Source organism: Osmerus mordax, chromosome 12 (assembly GCF_038355195.1).
Source record: "Osmerus mordax isolate fOsmMor3 chromosome 12, fOsmMor3.pri, whole genome shotgun sequence".
Classification (NCBI taxonomy): Eukaryota; Metazoa; Chordata; class Actinopteri; order Osmeriformes; family Osmeridae; genus Osmerus; species Osmerus mordax.
In genome coordinates this window covers 16,827,797-16,846,941 of record NC_090061.1, presented here as the reverse complement: position 1 = coordinate 16,846,941, position 19,145 = coordinate 16,827,797, and the positions used below count along the sequence as shown (strand labels likewise).

Here is a 19,145-nt window from a genome sequence, read left to right as displayed (position 1 = left end):
CCAGAAACTTCATTGGTAAAACTGGGATAAGAAGAGGATGATAAAGAAAATGAGAGTGGAAAAAGGGATTGTCTGATCTAGATCTCTACCACCTCTACCTCCCGCTTCTCCTCACCCCCAAGGTGTTTATGTTTGCTTCTTCTGTATAAATGTGACCCCCCCAGCTCCCTTTCCCAGTCACTACACATAAAATAAACACCAGATATTGCGTGTCTTCCAGGATGTAACCACCCCGTCTTGCGAAACAGTTTCTGATTGCAGAGGGAATAGGATGTACTTCCTCAAAGCTACAACTAGAGATGGGGTGATGGAGAGAGGAAGAGAGGACAGTAGGAGGAAACAAAGCCAGAGGAGATGGAGCAAAGGATGTCCAGGGAGAGGTTCTGGCCTCTGTTCCATGTGGCTGTTTCCCAAGAGTAACCAGGGCTTAAAATTTAAGATCCACTTTAATATCTGATAATCCACACACCACAGCATTTTCTACAACTCTAACTGAACACAGCCTAGTACTAAACCATGTCAATGTATTTGTATGTATTTATATCCATACATTCAATGCACTGTTAGAGACAGAACAGAGAGCTACAGAACCAAAATAATTATGAGTCATGCTTGTTAAACTGTCAGGGTAGCAGTTAAAACATGTGGAACCTTTGCTTATTTTTCACACTAATTTAGAGACGTAGGCCTACCACACAAATACAAGTTCAGCATAAAATACCGACCAGATAACCAAAAAAATCGGATTCAGTTCACAACAGAAAAATGATCCTTGTTGTAAAATATTTTTGTCCTGTTCTCTGTCTGTAGGTTTTGATGTATTAAATAAATAAACGCTGGTTTTAGAACTTCAAACACTTTAAATATGCAGTTACAACAAAGGGTTGGTGTCTAATTACATGCTTAAACTGCTTCAAAAAACTGTTGTAACTGAATCCATCTTTAGTGAGTGATGTTTTCTGAGCATGGGCCTAAGGACACTATGGGACTGAAGTGAAGTGGAGTGAACTCATAAGCTATGTGCAAAAGGTTAACAATTTGACAGCCAATGAAAGTGAGATCCTCCATGTCAGAGAGACAATCAGTAATGGCAAGATGGAAAATAATGTGCCTTATATGTGAGGTAAAACTGAGGACGACTGGTTGAGCAGGAAACCTTTAGTCCACCAGGTTCCTTCCTGAATCTTTAATTGAAGTGAAATAAAAAGATATGTTCAGAGACACTAGTGGATCAAATTGGTCAAAGAGCACTTACCAGTTTTCTTGAAGAGACACCCAATACGCCCGTATCTGATCTCCAGGAGGTCTGATATCCACCAGACCAAAAAAACCCTGAATGCATCTGGAGACGAAGAGATGCATGTGAGTATGCAGTGCTCGTGGGCACTTCTCTGACAGTAGTAGTAGTTATGGAAGAGTTCATCCAGTATGTTTGGCTGTTTGGTTGAACGAAGAGCGACTTGTAATGTTCAGAATTATTAAATATGTAAGCAGCTGTGGTGTACATATATGGACAATCCTATTTATGAAATGTACAATGTATTTATTTTCTATACATATTAATTAGAAATATATATATTTATTTATTTCAAAGATTATATTTGCAATAAATGAGTTATTGAAGATTTCAATTCTACTGAAAATGTATGATCTAAAATGTAGCAAGAAATTAGTTTATATTTGGTTTAACAATAAAATGGTCCTGCTCCTGAGTGTTCAACGTGAGAGAACATTGTTGCCTGGATCTTGGAGAATATTCTGTAACAATTAAAATCTGATATAAACACCATCTGACGTTTTAATCATTTTTTCTGGAAAGAAAGTCCAGCTCAGAGTTGAAGCAAGTGAGAGCATAGCTAACCAACAAAGTTTTTTTGTGTAAATTTGCCGAAGCCATTTGCTTCCGATTACATTTTAATAAAGGCTCAGATCTTATGGCAACTTCTGTGAATGACAGTAGTCCTGACCCATGGGTGAAAAAAATGATTGTCAATTAAGGGCTGCTTTAAAATGGGGATATTAAGTGAACAATCTAAATATTGCTATAGCATAATACATTTGTATTTTCTTTACAAAATGTTATGGTAAGAAAAAGCATTTATGTCTCTCTACCAAACCAGTAAACCTTAAGCAGCTCCTGCTTTTCTCCTACGTTGAATTGTGTTTAACCTGGAGTAGCATGCTTTATCCCAGGAGTGAAAGTTGGCTGGAGAAAGACTTCTCATGTGGTCAAAAAGGAAATCCTAAAAAGGAAATCCTAAAAAAAGCACCTCTACCACAACCCTTTCATTCAGCTTATACTCTCCCCCCCCTGCAGTATGTGGGCACTGATTTGGTTATGATTAAAAAAAATGCTTTGGCACAGATCATGTATTTCAATTTTGTGACTGCATTCAATTGAAATTACAGTTAGGGTTTCTGCCCACAATGGAACAGTCCCAAAAAATTAGAAATCACAATTTGTTCTCATGTCCAAGGAAAGGGAAGACTGGGGAATGTGTTGAAATAAGATTGCAAACAGTTTCCCAGCAGCGACGGAACCACCATACAATCTCATGGGTATTATCCCCCCCTAACCTTTTTTCTGGCCAAGCTGGAACTGCCCCTTACAGCCCTACTGTGACTCCATATGAGCTAAGTCATCCAAGTGCACCGTGGAAAATCAGATTTAATCTGAAACTGGATCTGCACTCTTAATTGGCTTTACACATCAGCATGGCTTTAGGGCAATGATTGGTTGACCCAGGCTGTGGTCTCATTGGTGCTATCGGTATAGTATTGTCTATTGGGAGACTGAAAACAGGTGAAACTGAAAAACATCTGCCTGCACCCTAGTATAGCAAAACAGTCAGACAGCCAGCTGGTAATCCATTCAACCTGATGGCCAACCATCCAATTAGGCATCCCAAAAGCCAGCTATCCATTCAATCAGCCAGCCAAGCGAGTCCTCAAGTTAGCAGCTCTCAAACCAGACATTCCCATAGGGATGCAGAACTGTGAACCTGGATGACTAATATAGAGCTAAGCAAGGATGGGATCAACATTTCAACATCTGCAATAGTTGTCATGTTTCTGCCCCTCTGGCTGACCCAAAAGGTGTAGGAGATTGAGAAGATAGTTTGTGAGAAGGGAAAAAGTAATAGAAAGAGAAAAAAAGAAAAGAGCAATCTCCAGGGGGAGAGGGGAGGTGGGAAGAGACTGGAAAACCCAGACATGCAGGGGATTGGAAACCCCTGGCAGAATGAGAAATGAAAGCAATATTGCATTACATTACATTTATTCATTTAGCAGACGCTTTTATCCAAAGCGACTTCCAAGAGAGAGCTTTACAAAGTGCATAAGTCACTGATCATAACAACAAGATAGCCACAAAAACATTGCGAGTAGCCAAAACATGAAGCACACATTGTGAACAACCAAAGTAAGTGCCAAAGGGAAGAACCATAAGAGCATGTAGTTAAACAAGTTACAATTAAACAACATGAACCGCTATAAGTGCAAGTGTACCTGTGGAAAAAGCAAGCAACAATAATAAAAACAATATATCACAGCGAGTATAAAAATTTAAATCAGTTACCACTAACCACAAGAGCAACAAGTCTCTAAGCAAGAGTCATTGTGATCCTTGAGGAAACTAACATCGGGTCAAGCGAACCATTCCTAAGTACCGTTGTACTCCCGGAACAAGTGCGTCTTGAGCCTTTTCTTGAAGGTGGAGAGACAGTCAGTGTCTCTGATGGAGGTAGGGAGTTGATTCCACCACTGGGGGGCCAGACAGGAGAAGAGCTTGTGTTGGGACCGGGCGGTCTTGAGCGGTGGGACCACCAGGCGGTTGTCTGAAGAAGACCGTAGGTGACGGGTGGGGGTGTAAGGCTGCAGGAGAGACTTGATGTAGACGGGTGCAGTCCCGTTCACTGCTCGGAAGGTCAGTACCAGGGTCTTGAATCTGATATGGGCCATGATAGGTAGCCAGTGGAGAGATGAGGAGCGGGGTAACATGGGAGCATCTGGGTAGATTGTAGACCAGGCGGGCCGCTGCGTTCTGAATCCTCTGAAGAGGGCGGGTTGCACATGCTGGGAGACCAGCGAGCAGCGAGTTGCAATAGTCCAACTTGGAGAGGACGTGTGCTTGGACTAGCAGTTGGGTGGAGTGCTCAGACAGGTATCTCCTGATCTTCCGGATGTTGTAGAGGGTGAATCTACACGACCGGGAGAGTGCAGCAATATTGGGTGGAGAAAGATTTAAATGTCACCCTCTTGATTTACAAAAATGTATTCATTCACACCAGACAGGCAGACCACTGAAGTTGTTGCAGCTGAAGCTTATTGCAGTTTTAACTTCAAATAACAGATCAATACAATTTATTAAAAACATATTGGTATGGTAAAATTAGGGAAGTGTACATAATTTTGCTCAAATAATGTCACTTTGATGATGTAGTCATCATCAGAATATTCTACAATTTGATTTTACAAGTTAATTTTTTTATTCTATTTTTTTAGCAGACACTCTTATCCAGAGCGACTTAAATAACAGGGACATTCCCCCGAGGCAAGTAGGGTGAAGTGCCTTGCCCAAGGACACAACATCAATTTGCACGGCCGGTAATCGAACCGGCAACTTTCTGATTACTATCCTGATTCTCTAACCGCTCAGCCATCTGACCCCCTCATTTAATTGTTAGAGGTAAAATATTACCAAAGAGAAAGTGAATTCTCAAAAATTGAGGATACACTTAATAGAATAAATTCAACAGTTTAACTGGCACAATGATTCTTGAGTCTCTGGAGCATTTTCTGGGCCCAAGTGAGCCCTTTTCTGGTAGATGCATTCAGTAGAGGGGGAAGGGAGTACCTATTATGAATAGTTTTGAATGCTAGACATCAACAGATAAATAAGACAAGAGAAATACATAGAAGCTCAAAAAGGTGGTCACCTTTTTGGTCTATTTATTAAATTGTTATATTAAATAGTACAAGATGATGGTGGGTCAAATAAATGGCAAAAAAAAGTTGGTGTATTTCTAACATGAAACATTCTTATGGAGGAACGGGGTTGGCTATGGTTAGCTTCACAGCTACCTAAGCTATCCTGCTCTTTGGGACCCGGTATGTTACCTGGGTACAGGCCAGCAGGCCTGCAAACAATGCAAGCGGAACAGAAAACATGGACCCACAATGCTATGCTAGGAAACACATGACATGGAATAGGATTTACAAACCCCCAAAAAAGTCTGGCAGTTTTTTTTATTTATTTTTTATGAAGGACTAACATTCCAGAACCATGATATAGCAACAAAATCTTTTAACACCTAAAAGCAGACTAGAAAGAGGTTATCAACATATCTCAAATTCAATTTACGACAAAGACTTAGTTCAGGAGATGAAGATAAAGCCATAACCTACTTAAAACAAGATTTTCCTTCCCCCCCCCCTCCCCCATCTCTCATCTATATAATTTATCTCCTAGAAAGAGTAGGACATCACAGCACCATCAGCTGACAGGTAGCCAATAGATATTGTTGGAGGAATTATTTAGGGATGTCATTTTAAATCTTCCTTCTCATGGCACCAACCCACACTATGGTCCCATTTCAATCAACTTCAGTTAGACATTTTTTTTTACTGTATAAAAAAAAAACATAATTGTAATTAATAACAAGCCCCTCCTTAAGGGAAATATTTATGCAATGCTTCAAAGCATTTGGGGTGCATACAACATTTTTTCCTTAATCTTCTTTAAATACATGAAAAATGCAGATTGAATTTGAATAACATTAAGGCGGTATATACAGAATTTCAGAGCCAGCAGACCCCTTTCAGCCACTATACATTAACGTTCTTTCTCCTCCTCTCTGCATTAGAACGAACAAGACTTAAGGGGTTTTAAGTTGAGTCGATGGTATGTCAGTCTCTCCACCTGAAGGCCCCATATAGACAATAACCACATGACCTTAAACTGCATCTTTATGGTGCACTTCTTCCTGCCTTGTAAGATCAGGTTTTCCATATTAGTAGTGCATTATTTTGACCAGATAACCTAATGTACTGTAATGTTAACTGTTGTCAGTCACAACAATAGGCTGTGCACCATTTGTGAAGTGAGGAAATTGAAGGGGTGCATTTAGGAGCCATGTGGCCTTTCTACAGGCCCTTAGATGGCCCAGGGTTTTTGCCAAGCTGGCCCATGCCATGCAGCTGCTGGTACAGGCCAAGAAGGTCCATCTGACTGAGGCCCGAGGCTCCCAACATGCTGTTCTGCATGGCAAGCTGGTTCAGGTAGGTGGCCTGGTTGGCCATAGCCAGCTGCTGCTCTCGCACCTTCCTGTTGGTGATCACTTTCTGCACGTACATCATCAACTGTTAAGGTAGATTGGGTAGGGGATGGGATAGAGAGAGGTACGTTAGACTGTAGCCTGCTTATCAGTGATCATCTTAAGACACATGCAGCAGGCTTAAAGCATCTGCAAAGTTAACAAGGCTTAAATGGTCTTTGTGTGGGACGGCCCTGCATGTTCCTACCGTCTGCTGCTTGTTGAGGACGTCCTGGTACACAGCCTCGCGACGGTTCTGCTCAAGCTCCATACTGGTTTGCCGGCCCATTGCCATTGACTGGACCTGGGATTCTGTAAGAGCTGGGTTCTCCTTCCACTGGGGAGTTCAAACAAATAAACGAAAGGTTAGGGTTAACGAATAAACATCAGCATCATACTGGCATGTGATCCGGAATTACGGATTGATCTGGAAAAATCACATCCCTGATCATATTGGTAAAGAATGGTTTCTGCTGGTCGGATTAGTTCCCCATTCTCCACTATCTGGAAAAGCAACACATTTTTGGGCCCATTTAAAATAATGAAGTCAGGGAGGGAGGTCGTCTCTCACCACACTGCTGATGATGTCCTCCAGTGATTCTCTGGGTAGAGACTTTAGAGAGTTAGTGGCCTCCACCACCTTCTGACGACCCTGGTTGATCAACTCCTAGACATAAGAGGACAGAAAGAGAAAGGTAGAAAAGACAAGTGAGGTTGGGATAAAGGAATCAACAGTTAAAAAACGAATAAAAACATACGCAATCCTTAAAACGTAACATTCAGCCTGTTGCCCCCAAGGCCCATTTGCCGATGTGGCATCAATGGCAGAGCGTAGTAAGTTGGTGTGCAGGATCCCTATCAGTGTGTGTGCAGAATGAGGAGCCCATTAAAAACCTCTAGTTGCTGGTTTGTCATCGAGGCCAGTGCCGCCACGTTGAAGGGGAAGTATGGACCAGCCCCCATGTCTACCTGAGCATATGTTGCTGGGTAGTTTGCCCTCATTGACATACCCTGTGGAGGACAAATACACACACATTAGAATAGGAACAGATTAGTCAGAAAGTTAGGACAGACCTGTAAAAGCGGACAGAACCGCTAGAAGCATGACAAATCAGCTGATCTATAACAAATTAATCAGAATTACACAATATACATTTAAAGAACATTCAATTAAGAGTCTTAAAATGTGACACGTTCTGGTGAAAAAGGGCCTTTGTCGGCATTCTGTATTTCCGCTAGATAACATGTTTAAGATCACTAAATAATTTGTTCTTGTTTACCTAAGCTTCCAGTTGAGTTGTGAGTGCGTCATGTGTGATGTGATTTGATTTGCATCACGGTGCAGCAGGCTACTTTTAGCGCGGATAGGGGGTCAATGGTCCACTAATGATTGCACTTCTTGCACGCAGCCAAGGCAAGGTCGTAAACTGAAGTTGCCTTCCTCAATCTGTCATTCATTTCCGTGTTGATAGTCGGTGATTGGAAAGATTGTTGTCTAGCCCTTCAATCATTCAGCTAAATGTAATTTATTCTAAAGGATGTCACACGTTCAGTGCAGTTGGTCTATAAATGCTTAGCCCGACATTATAAACATTCTATTGTCTGCTATCAATGATCACATTGTACCCCTTCAATGGTCTGATAGATTCAGTTATCCTGGTAAAACATGTATTGTTCACAGTGTTGTATAAAGTACCCAAAAGCCATACTTGAGCAAAAGTAAAGATACCTTACTGGAAAATGACTGCAGTAAAAGTAAGAAATCACCTATTAGAATACTACTTGAGTAAAAGCAGGGCTCCAGACTAACTTTTTCCCTTGGTTGCACTGGTGCGCCTAACTTTTTTATTTAGGTGCACCAGCACAAAATTTAGGTGCACCCAAATTTTTTCTTGCGTCGCCACAATTTCAAGGTCACCTTTTTATCACGCTCCATATACATTCATATATATTATGTAAATGACCTTAAACAAGAATAAGGTGTAGGTAAATATTGGTTTTATTTGACGCACAATTAAACTGTATATAAAAATATTTTAAGTGCTTCACTGAGCTGCCAAACTAAAACATTGCAAGCAAAATAAAATATTTTAAAATAGAAAGTGCTACTGTTTAAAAGTGCTTCCCTGAAATGAGACCTAACATTTCATGGCTCAAAGTCTTATAGCGGGTCCCCCCTTGCTGTCGCATGCCCTTCAGATGGCCAACACCTGTAATTTGGCTTTCTTGCCCTTTGGCCTTGGCTAAACCAGCTTGCCACACTCTCCCTAGCATCAAAATCCTAGCTCCATGGGTTAGTTCCATGGCCCAGCTCCGTAACTCAGGGGTGGGCAATTAATTTTGACAAGGTGCCACATGAGAAACCTGAAATGTGTTGGAGGACCGCATCAACGATAACTTGAACTTAATTCTGGTCACTATTCATTTTCCCCCATTGTAAAAAGCACTAAAGTATATATTTTGATTAGCTGCTACTGGTTATCAGAAGAATAAGGATATTCTGTAAATATTTATATAAATATTTTACATGTTGGTCAACTAGGAAAAGACTATCGAAGTAACAGTAAAAACTAAAATAATCATTACATCAGTGTTTCATTTTATTTGTAACTAGTTAATCTTCACCAACACTGAAAAGTTGTTTTGCAGTCTGTTAAAGATATGCAATTGATCAACTTTATACAAAAAGCAATACTTTTTTGCAGTTCATTTTGTTATGTGAGAGGAATCCAGTGGGCTTGAACAAGTGCATCGAAATCTGGCTGAATGTCTGAGGTGGATATGCGAAGGACAGCTGACAGGTGATGATCCGAGTGTGCAATTTAACTAGCAAACCATCAGCCCGCGCCCACTGAATCAGTCAAGTTCTTATTATGTCCGCGTTAGTTTTTTTCTTGAGTCCCTTAGTGCCGATTCAAATTGTAATCCTTCAACACAGCGACCTGTTCTCCAAAACTATTAACACAGCTTTGATTTTGACCTCAGTAAACAGATAATTAGAAGTCCTTGTCTTGTTAAAAACTCTACATTCTGTATCAACCTTTCGTTTTTCATTTTCGAGGGATAACCAACAGCTAACTCTCCTGTCGGTGAGGTTGCGCAAGCGCACATATGTAAATTGCCTGATCACTAGTGTTTCAGGACTACATATTTACAACCGCTCATCACATTTATTTATTTTTAATTTTTGATTTACCTCACGCGGGCCGGATTGGAACAGCCTGTGGGCCGGTTGTGGCCCTTCTCACAAATATGGCCCGGGTGTTGGTCTTCGTCACCACCGTTGTTTGTTACGGGAGAAGCAGGTGCTTCCATCATGAGTGGAATACTACTCAGGTAATCGTTCGCTAGCTAGCATCCTGGGCATCAACTAACCGCGGCTTTGAGAGCACTTGTTAGCAATTGCGCATTAACGTGATTAACCAATGATTCAACTTGCAAGCTAGGACCACTGATTCGCCAAACCTGTAACGAAGTAGAAAATACTTCGTTACTATACACCACTGATTGTTCATAATTTATTGTCAGGGCACAGTCCAAGTAGGGCTATTGCAAATATGAGAGGTAAGTGTAACTTGTTTGGAAATTCTCACATTTCTTTATTTATTACTGTAACATTGAGGCTCAAGGGCCCAGTGTGGATCTTGGGTTATGCATGAGCAGTACCGCATTGTATAAATCAAGTTGGCGGCCCATCTACAACTAGAAGGACAGTTAACATTGTCATAACAGAAGCAAGCAGCAGGTCTTTGTTTGACCTGGTAACCAGGGAATACATCTTTCAGGCTGTTGGAAGGTACATATTCCATTCCCCTTCTAATGCTCAATCGCTTCAATGTATAGTCTAAAGTCAAGTTACTGTCAACATTCCAAGCATTCCAATGCTTACACAGCTCTTTCTCCATCTCAAGAATAGGCCTACATTTCCTTTAGCTTTATAAGATGTTGTAGAATACTAATTTACTGTAACTCACTTGAATCATTTACGTATACCTCTATATTTCAGAAATGCATGTATTTGTGTATCCACTTTACAAAACATAGGCTACTTCATTTTACCTTTACAATTATTATTAGGCCTACCGATAACGTCATAACATAAGAATTGTGCTTACCTGTCCACACACAAAGGGTAGTGAAGCAAATGCAATTCATAGTATTCAATAAAATGTGTTGTCATAATATTGCATAGGCTATACATATAAATCTTATTTAGGGTTAAAACTGTTTGAATTACATACTTGTACAAGGGAGCCCTTGCGACATCTGCTGATAGAAAAGCGAATCACAGCCTTGAAAGGCAGGGAAAAAATGGCAGCAATTGAACAGAAACAGGACGAAAATAGCTTTAAACTAGTTTTCCCGGTGTGATAAAAAAATGAAAAAAAATACCGGGTGATAAAACACACATCTAGGATAAGTCAAGAAAGCAGGATCCTGGAATTTGATAGAGTGCGAAGATATAATTTTTTCTTTTCACTGCGGTGAAATGACTGGCCCTTGGAACTTCTACTGATTAACACAAAAACAACCACACCCTGACTAAAGGCGTGAAAAGGTTATGGGTCAGTCATGACCCAAATCATGCAACTTTGGAAAACGTAGAAAATAAATGTTAATCCGGCAGGGGACCTCCTAACAGGCCGCATGCTTTGCCTGTTCAAAAGCTGTGCCTTTCATATTGCCTCAAATGTACTTTTCTTTATTTTTCGTGTCCAAAAGACTTCACACGCTTTACTGCACATCCTTGGGTCCTGAGCTATACACCGACCACTTTCAACCTTACACAGTGCCTGGTTTGGGAGATAATGGAGCCACAGTCACACAGACAGACACACAGAGATTCCTGGCATTATAGTATGATTGATATGTATTGTTGCACTGTAATATTCTTTATTGTTCACGATTTCTGGTAGCTGAGATGTGGTGACTTTGCAATGCGGCTAATATAAATAATTTTATTAAAAAGGGCATTTCTGCTATATTTGGAGAGAGACTGAAGAACAACATGAAATGTATGGGAGAGAGGAGAGGACTCACTATATGAATTTGATAATTTAGCTAATGGCAAACCCATTCGTGAATATAATAAGGTAGATAATAAAAGGAGATGACGGCCTGGGTGGGGACTGTCATGATCATTTGATTCACAATAGTGTAACTGAGCATTTTGAAGGCTTATAATTTATAAATAGAGAAGGTACAATTTCTGGGGAAAGTGTGAGGTGTGCTTGTGCCGGTTGCAGCTGGGCCATTTTTGTCTTTTACTATATCACCTTCAAAGCTACCGTATTTTTCGGAAAATAAGCTGCATTTTCTATAAACAACACCCCACCTGAGGCCTGTTGCTTAAAGGCCACTCAAAAAAGCTGGACTTCAAGTCCCAAAACTGACTTGAATTAGTTTAATTAGTCAAGCACGGCAAAAGCGGTTCCATAAAGGCCAATTTCAGCTCACGCACTCCTACTAATTCAAGTCAGATTTAAGTAGTCAAGCTAATTGCACATGCACCCTATTCTTAAGCAGCCCAAGAGGTAAAACATGTATCATACGATCCTCCACGGCAAAAAGCAGTGCACACGCCCACGTGACTTCTTCCAGAAAGAACGTTCCCTTTCAGCCGTGTACTTTGACAGCTCCCTCATCCACCAGTTTATCAAAATAAAATGACACGCCATGATTGACGTGAACGATAGGCTACGTAGGTCGAGGTCCTTTTTTAGACCTTTACTTCATTGATAAAAAAAAAAACACAGACACCCTCTAAACACAAAATTATTAACTAATATTTACCTTTAGACGCGTGAGTTTTAAATATTTTCGACGGCCCCCAAAGCGCAAGTAATTTTTTCTAAACGGTATCTAGCTTTAGTTAGCTTCCGGGTAAGTTAGCTAGCATAATACTCGTAGCAATGCTACTACCATGCTAGTGTTACTTGTGATCCTTCTCAATTAGTACATTTTGAAGCCATACTGAAGTCCATCGGAAAATATTTAGTTGGAATGTTCGAAATCGCATATATGCGACATACGCTGTGAGAACGATCACATATGTGCGATGCTACTTCTTAATGGGTTAAATAGCATTCATGAAAAAAGTGTTTCTACTGTTGTTTTGTTATAAAAACGTGCTATAAGCCTCATCGAAATATAAGCCTCACCACCACAAGAAAAATTTATAATCGGGGTATAACATGCGGCTTTATTTCCGAAAAATACGGTATTGTTTAAACTAATATCAAACAGCCCAAAATTGTATACTTAAATCTTACTGATATTTCTGTATATTGATTGCATAGATCAAAAAGCATACATTTGTTGCTGCTCATTTACTCTTCAAAATACTAAGAGTGAAGCAAAGAATGAAATGGTTCTCTTCTCAACGTAGATGGAATCGGAATTCAAACCATCTGCAAGCTGAAAATATTCCCACAAAAATTTAAATAATATAGTAGCAAATAGTAGTTGTAAATAATATATTTATAAGCTTGACATTTATTTTTGGAAAACTGTCAAATATAACAAGTTTACTGGAAGCAATCTCGGGGGGTCATGTGACCGGCTATTAGGGATGGGCGATACCAATCATTTTCCTTTCTATCCGATACCAAGTACTTTCAAGACCAGTATCATCGATATCAATACCGATACTGCTATGAAATATTTTTATTTGAGTAATTTTATAATGCATTCTGAAAGCCATCGTTATTAATATTAAATAAACCGCAATAGGCATTACTTGTCTGTGTTGCCTCCTCTGCTCGCATCAGCTGTACTTCGTTGTGCTCTTTAGGGTGTTTAACTTTTAGATGCTTGTCATGTTTGTGGTATTGCCACAATGGCGTATTGTTGTTTGACAAATGTCACATAAAGCTTCATCGTTGTTAACTGGAGTGAAATAACTCCAGATTATGCTTCTTTTTCTTTCAGTCATGACTGCAGCAATGCACTCGAATCTGCGCTGAGTGTGCTTTCACTGAGTGAGAGTGAGAGAGCAAGGCGCGCTGCCGCTGATGAACTCATGATAAGCACAGACACAGCGGAAGAAAAAATAGTTCCCATTGACTTTCTTATTTAAGTAAATTTCTATACTATACGGCCTACAACGATTATACAAATATTCTAAAATCACTTGTTTAAAAGAAATCCCAGGTAGGATCGATATTTCAAATTGAGAATCGATCCTTTTGATACAATGCCAGTATCGAAAATATAGATACTTTAGGATCGATCTGCCCATCCCTACCGGCCATCAGTGTTGTAAATAGGGAAAACTGCCTGGTGCTTCTAGTGTTATCCACTCCAATCTTTCGGATATTGAACGGCATTGATTGCTCTACAGGACTTATAATCATTTGATACCCATCTTGTGGTTTATTGCTTTAACAATCCATCACACCACAATACTAGCTCAACAGCGCAAATACAGGGAAGACAAAGCTGACGAAGTATTAGCTAACTGCTTGGTAGCTAGTACTGTAGCTGGCTAACACAGCTGTGCTTTGGATAACTGGATTACCTGCTACAGAAGAGCACAATTTAGCATAAGTAACTTGTACAGCTGAGCTAACTAGTGCAGTGTGGGATTGCTAGAGCTAACCATTTACATTTAGTCATTTAGCAGACGCTCTTATCCAGAGCGACTTACAGTAAGTACAGGGACATTCCCCCGAGGCAAGTAGGGTGAAGTGCCTTGCCCAAGGACACAACGTCAGTTGGCATGACCGGGAATCGAACTGGCGACCTTCGGATTACTAGTCCGACTCCCTCACCGCTCAGCCACCTGACTCCCAGTACGAAGGGTGAAAATACAGGGTGTATCACAGCCTGGAAACATAGCTAGCTACATAAGATGTTATCACCATGGCCTCCCAGAAGCTAAGGAACTACTGAACTGATGTTCTACAGTAAGTCAATGCACGCAGTTTTGGGACGTTGTGACATTAGTGACTGTGGCTAGCTAGTTAGCTACCATTAGCTTTAGTGTTTGCCACAAAAACATAAAATTATGCAGAAACTGTAAAACAGAACGCAATCGGGACCAAGACGCACATTTTGACACCAACCATTTTATGTATAGTGCAAAAATTGAGGGACTAGTTAAGGTGGGAAAATAAATAATAATACAAAAATATAAATGTGAGAGAATATAGGTTGCGCCTTGTCAGAATCAAACACACCCAATAATTTGAAACATGGACAGAATACAGGCTCCGTGACTCCTTGATGCTTTCACACTATCTCCACTCTCTTTGCACTTAACTTTTTCTTTCACAATCAGAGTCCCCGTTGTCTGTACCCTGCCTACCATAATAACAGGCGACTCAATAAAATAGGTTACAATAGCTTTTCTGAAATATCGAGAGGCAGGGCTTTTGACAATTTTTTTTTACTAGGAACTAGGGTTGCACGATATTGACTAAATGTGATATTGCGATATTGAGCATGAATATTGCGATATCGATATTCATGTAGATATTCTTAAACATGTTTGTGGCGGGCTGCAAGAACCCGTCGGATGTCGCGGCTGCTCATTGTTGGCTGTAAGCCAAAAAAGATCGAAAATCAGTTAGTCAAAATTGAGATTTTTGATGTTTTGTATAGTTAACACCATAAACTTTATTGTATTGTACAAAAAGTATATGATTACTTATGAAAAACAATTAATTTTAACGTTTTTTTTGTTAGCTAGCAAGATTTTCAAGGCATGTCAAATCAAATGCTCAGTTTGCCTGCTCTTTTGAGTGCTTCAGCAGCCCCAAACAACTGATAAATGAACTTGCTGAGAATTTATTAATGTAGCTTAGTAGTTAAACTGACATTTACATTCACAACATGATTATGAACAAAAGGATTTCCTTTCCATATTCGTCACAGTAAAGTAGAATGAAACGGAGTGGAATCTTTGAATGCAGTTTTCAGTATAACAAATATCGGGATGGGATTTGGTATATTTTATCTTGAAGCATTCTTTATCGACTGTATAAATGGGCATCATGTCTTTGGCCAAATAGTATGTTACAGCATTGGTGATTTTGTTGTGTCTCTTGGAGCTCTTGTCGTAGTTAGTAGGCTACAGCTATCAAAAGCACTCGCTAGCGATGTTTACTTTGCTAGCTCTGGCGTATTAACTGTGGCAGATTTTTATGGGATATTACTGTGCACTCATCGTACAGTGTCTTGTGGTGGTTTTTGAGGTGAGAAAAAAGGTTGTATTGCTTCTTTCCTTTCGCTCCACACACTCGATTCGCAGTTCGATCTCCCTCTTCACTCAAGCTGTTGAAGTGTGCATGTGTAACAGGGCAACTGGCCAAAGAAATACACGGCTCTCCACAAAATATCGCATACTTTTCGGCATTTTTGATATTGATACTGCACAACGTGATATTGCAATAAACGATATTGAGTCAATATATCGTGCACCCCTACTAGGAACACAGTAGCCCCTGACACAACATTTTAGGAGCGCAAGCAAAACATTTAGGGGCACACCTTAAATCGACCTGCAATGCAATTATTAATGTAACTAGAGAGGGTACAATTTCTGGGGAAATTGTGGGGTGTGCTTGCGTTGGTTGCAGATCGGTAAGTTTTTTAACTGACATTTTTACAACTGATAGCGACGCACCACACAAGCTTGAGATTACATTATTTAATGTGACATTATGTACTGTACATGCAAGTCTTAGCTAAATGCCTTAAATGTATGATGCGCTTGTCGATCATTCCTCCTACACCATGAAACGATACTTGCTGAGCAACCGCGCAAACACAGGCAGGGATACAGTAGCTAACAACGCTAGTGCTAAATAAGTAATTAGCTGCTCGGCTCCATGACGCTGGGTAAGAAGGGCTTGTGAGACTGCTAACAAAAAGAACAAAGGGGAACCCAATTGTCTGATTAAGACATGTTCGTAGGAACCTAGCGAAAAATAGCCTACATTTTCCAAGACTTTTAGCTATGGTACTAATGCTGAGGGCTCGCTGATATCGCTGTCTTACAAGACCTTCGTATCTATGCGTCATTGCTAACGTGTGCTGACGTTGTGCACACCCAATAAATTCAAAATTTGTAGGTCTCACATGCGCGAGTACTTGTAAAAAATGCTCGCACTGTCTCAAAAACTGGTCGCAAAATGCAACCATTTGGTCGCAGTCTGGAGCCCTGTCGAGAGTTATAAATTAGTCACAACAGAGTTACAATAAATTAATATTTTACAACTTCTTAAGTGCATGAACGTAACAGTAAGATAAATGAAATATATTCTTTAGCTGTAAAGATCTGAATGGATTGCTTGGATAACTTGACTTCAGTAGACTACTTTGAAAGGAACTGTTGAGCCCAAATCCATTGAGTCTCCGCAGTCAATCATTAGAAGGGGGAACAGCCTGAAAGATGCATTCATGGTTCAACAGCTCAAAAAAGAATCTTGTGCACCATGCAATGCCCGAAATTAGCCTATTTATTCTGTTCAGTCCATCAATATAAAGAGAACAAAACATTCTCAATTATCTGCCAGGCTAGTTGTAGTAGATAGGCTGCCTACTTATCAAATGCAACTTTCGTTTTACACAAATATGCGCTACTGCTCATGCGTAACCCGCAATCCACACTTGGAACTGGAGTCCAAATGTTACAGTAATACATAAAACCACAATTGACATTCTCAACCAGTATATTTATCCACTGCCTGTCTTGTCATTCCAAAAGGTTGTTCAATTGAATAGGCTAAGCATCAACATGTCGCCAATCAAGTCATCTTATAACTTTGAATTTCCAAAATAATTACACTTGGCTAAAATGTTTGCAATACTTGGACCGTGTCCTGACAATAAATGTAGTACAATACAAGTTTTTCCAGGATAACTGTATTTATCAGACCATTAAATGTTTATAATGTCCCTGTGTGTTTATACTTTTCATTGGGGACAACGACGCAATCAATCAGCCGACTATAGAATGTTGATAATGTCAGCCTACGTATTTATAGACCAACTGCAGTCTTACCCTCAATGTGTGAGACATCCTATAGGGTTAAAATAAAGTACATTTTGCTGAATGATTGAAGGGCTACACAACACACGTTCTAATGAAGAACACAAACATGTAAATGGATGCCATCTAGCGATCATTATGTGTCAGCACCAATGTCCCTGTCTGAAGACTTGGGGGTCATTTGAACCCCTGTCCACACTATACGTACGACAAACTGTCTCGGCGCTTCTAGTGATAATGTAGCACAGCTTGCTCATATGTTTGCATGCCTGCAAACATATGAGCAATGCTCCCCTGGAAGGAAATGTATTAAAATGTTGAGTTAAACTTCAATTTAGGGAATAAACCTGCAATCTTGCTTCATGTCTTTGATTATACACACATATATACAGAACTAGCTATTTGACTAGTAACAAGATATATATATTTTTTAGATCACTCCAATTTAGCACATCCAAAGCCGACAAATGTTGAAAGTGTGCGGTCTCTCAAATAGACTTTTTGAGCTGCATGTGCATTCAACATGTTTTGAGTCACCCGGTACTTTGATCAAATGCTTCCATACCACAGATTTATTTTCCATTTTTCCTAAGGACCAACTGTAGACAAAGTATGGTAGAGTTTAGGCCAACAGCTACAATTGTGCTCATGTGCTGTGTGCAAAAAATAAATAAATGCAGATTAAGGAAAGGGAAAACAGTAACACATTTTATAATTTTTTTTATAATATATTTTTACAGTTGCTTTATTTTTCTTAAATAATAACTCCAATTTCTGTAGAACATTTCGTTTATTCAGCAATGGTGACACAAGTTAATGCCATTAACTTTGTAGCTTTTCAGCTTGCCGTGGGGCATTCTGGTACCAAGAGCATTGTCGCTACAATACCAAGCAATGCACGTGTAAAGGCCGCAATATGCTTCTCCGACTCCGTTTACGGATGGGCGGGCTTACGGATACGGACGGATAGACTGTGTTTATGGTTCTCCGTAGGCTGTGGGTGCTGAAAACAATTCACCGCCAGAAGAGTAGGTGGCGCAACGGTTTTTTAAAGTCGTCGTCGAGTGTTTATTTACCTAGGTTATCGAGAAGTCCGAGCAAATTTACAAATTAGCCGATTCATCAATACAATACGCACATTTTCAGCAACTACACTGCCCATTTCTCTTCACATTTTAATTCAGATGCTGATTTACATGTACTGTTTAGCTGAAATATGAATTGTAAAAACTTACAGCAATGGCGGTCAAAGGATTCTGTTTGTCCTGTTTATCACGGCAACATTGCCCCCGCACCTGACGCAAGCGGTTCTTAATACTGACCAATCACAGCCAAGGGGGTGTAACTATCAAAAAATTACGACGGATAGTTAGAAAATTCTGATTAGCTGCACGGTCTGTTGAGATCTTGCGACAAAGCCACTTTTTTGTTCTACAACCGGGCTATAAGCCGCTTAGAAATATAAGCCGTACAACAACCTGATTCTGATACATAACTTAATGATCATACATTATTATTATTACTCAAGCCAAGTACAAAACAGAACGTTTCACGGCAAACAACAGTGTTGTGAATCCTGTATGTTGTTTTATTTCCATCACACATGTACTCCAAGAAAAAACTATTAGATTTCCATTGTAGATTGTTTTAACAGCAGCAATATGTTTGTTAATAGTAGTGATAATTAATCATTTGTTTGGTGAAACAAACATGCCCTTCTGTTTATGGGTGATAGCTTGACTGAAACTAGCATTGCCAACTAAACGAAAGATGCTAATTAATCTCGCCCACAAAACATTACTAGAAAAAATGCCTTACCAAGCCTACTTTGCCAC

General features: G+C 39.9%; 1 protein-coding gene across 2 annotated transcripts in view; it reads right to left on the bottom strand.

Annotated features, from left to right (window-relative positions):
* Positions 1–5,209: 5,209 nt before the first annotated feature.
* atrx (ATRX chromatin remodeler) overlaps positions 5,210–19,145 on the bottom strand; it is a 108,955-nt gene continuing 95,019 nt past the window's right edge. For both annotated transcript variants that reach the window (XM_067247341.1, XM_067247342.1), the window contains exons 30-33: positions 7,209–7,325; positions 6,886–6,981; positions 6,523–6,651; positions 5,210–6,360 (exon numbers count right to left, since the gene is read on the bottom strand). In XM_067247341.1, coding sequence (XP_067103442.1) covers positions 6,145–6,360; positions 6,523–6,651; positions 6,886–6,981; positions 7,209–7,325 — 558 coding nt within the window. In that variant the 3' untranslated portion in view covers positions 5,210–6,144. The remainder of the gene's footprint in view (positions 6,361–6,522; positions 6,652–6,885; positions 6,982–7,208; positions 7,326–19,145) is intronic.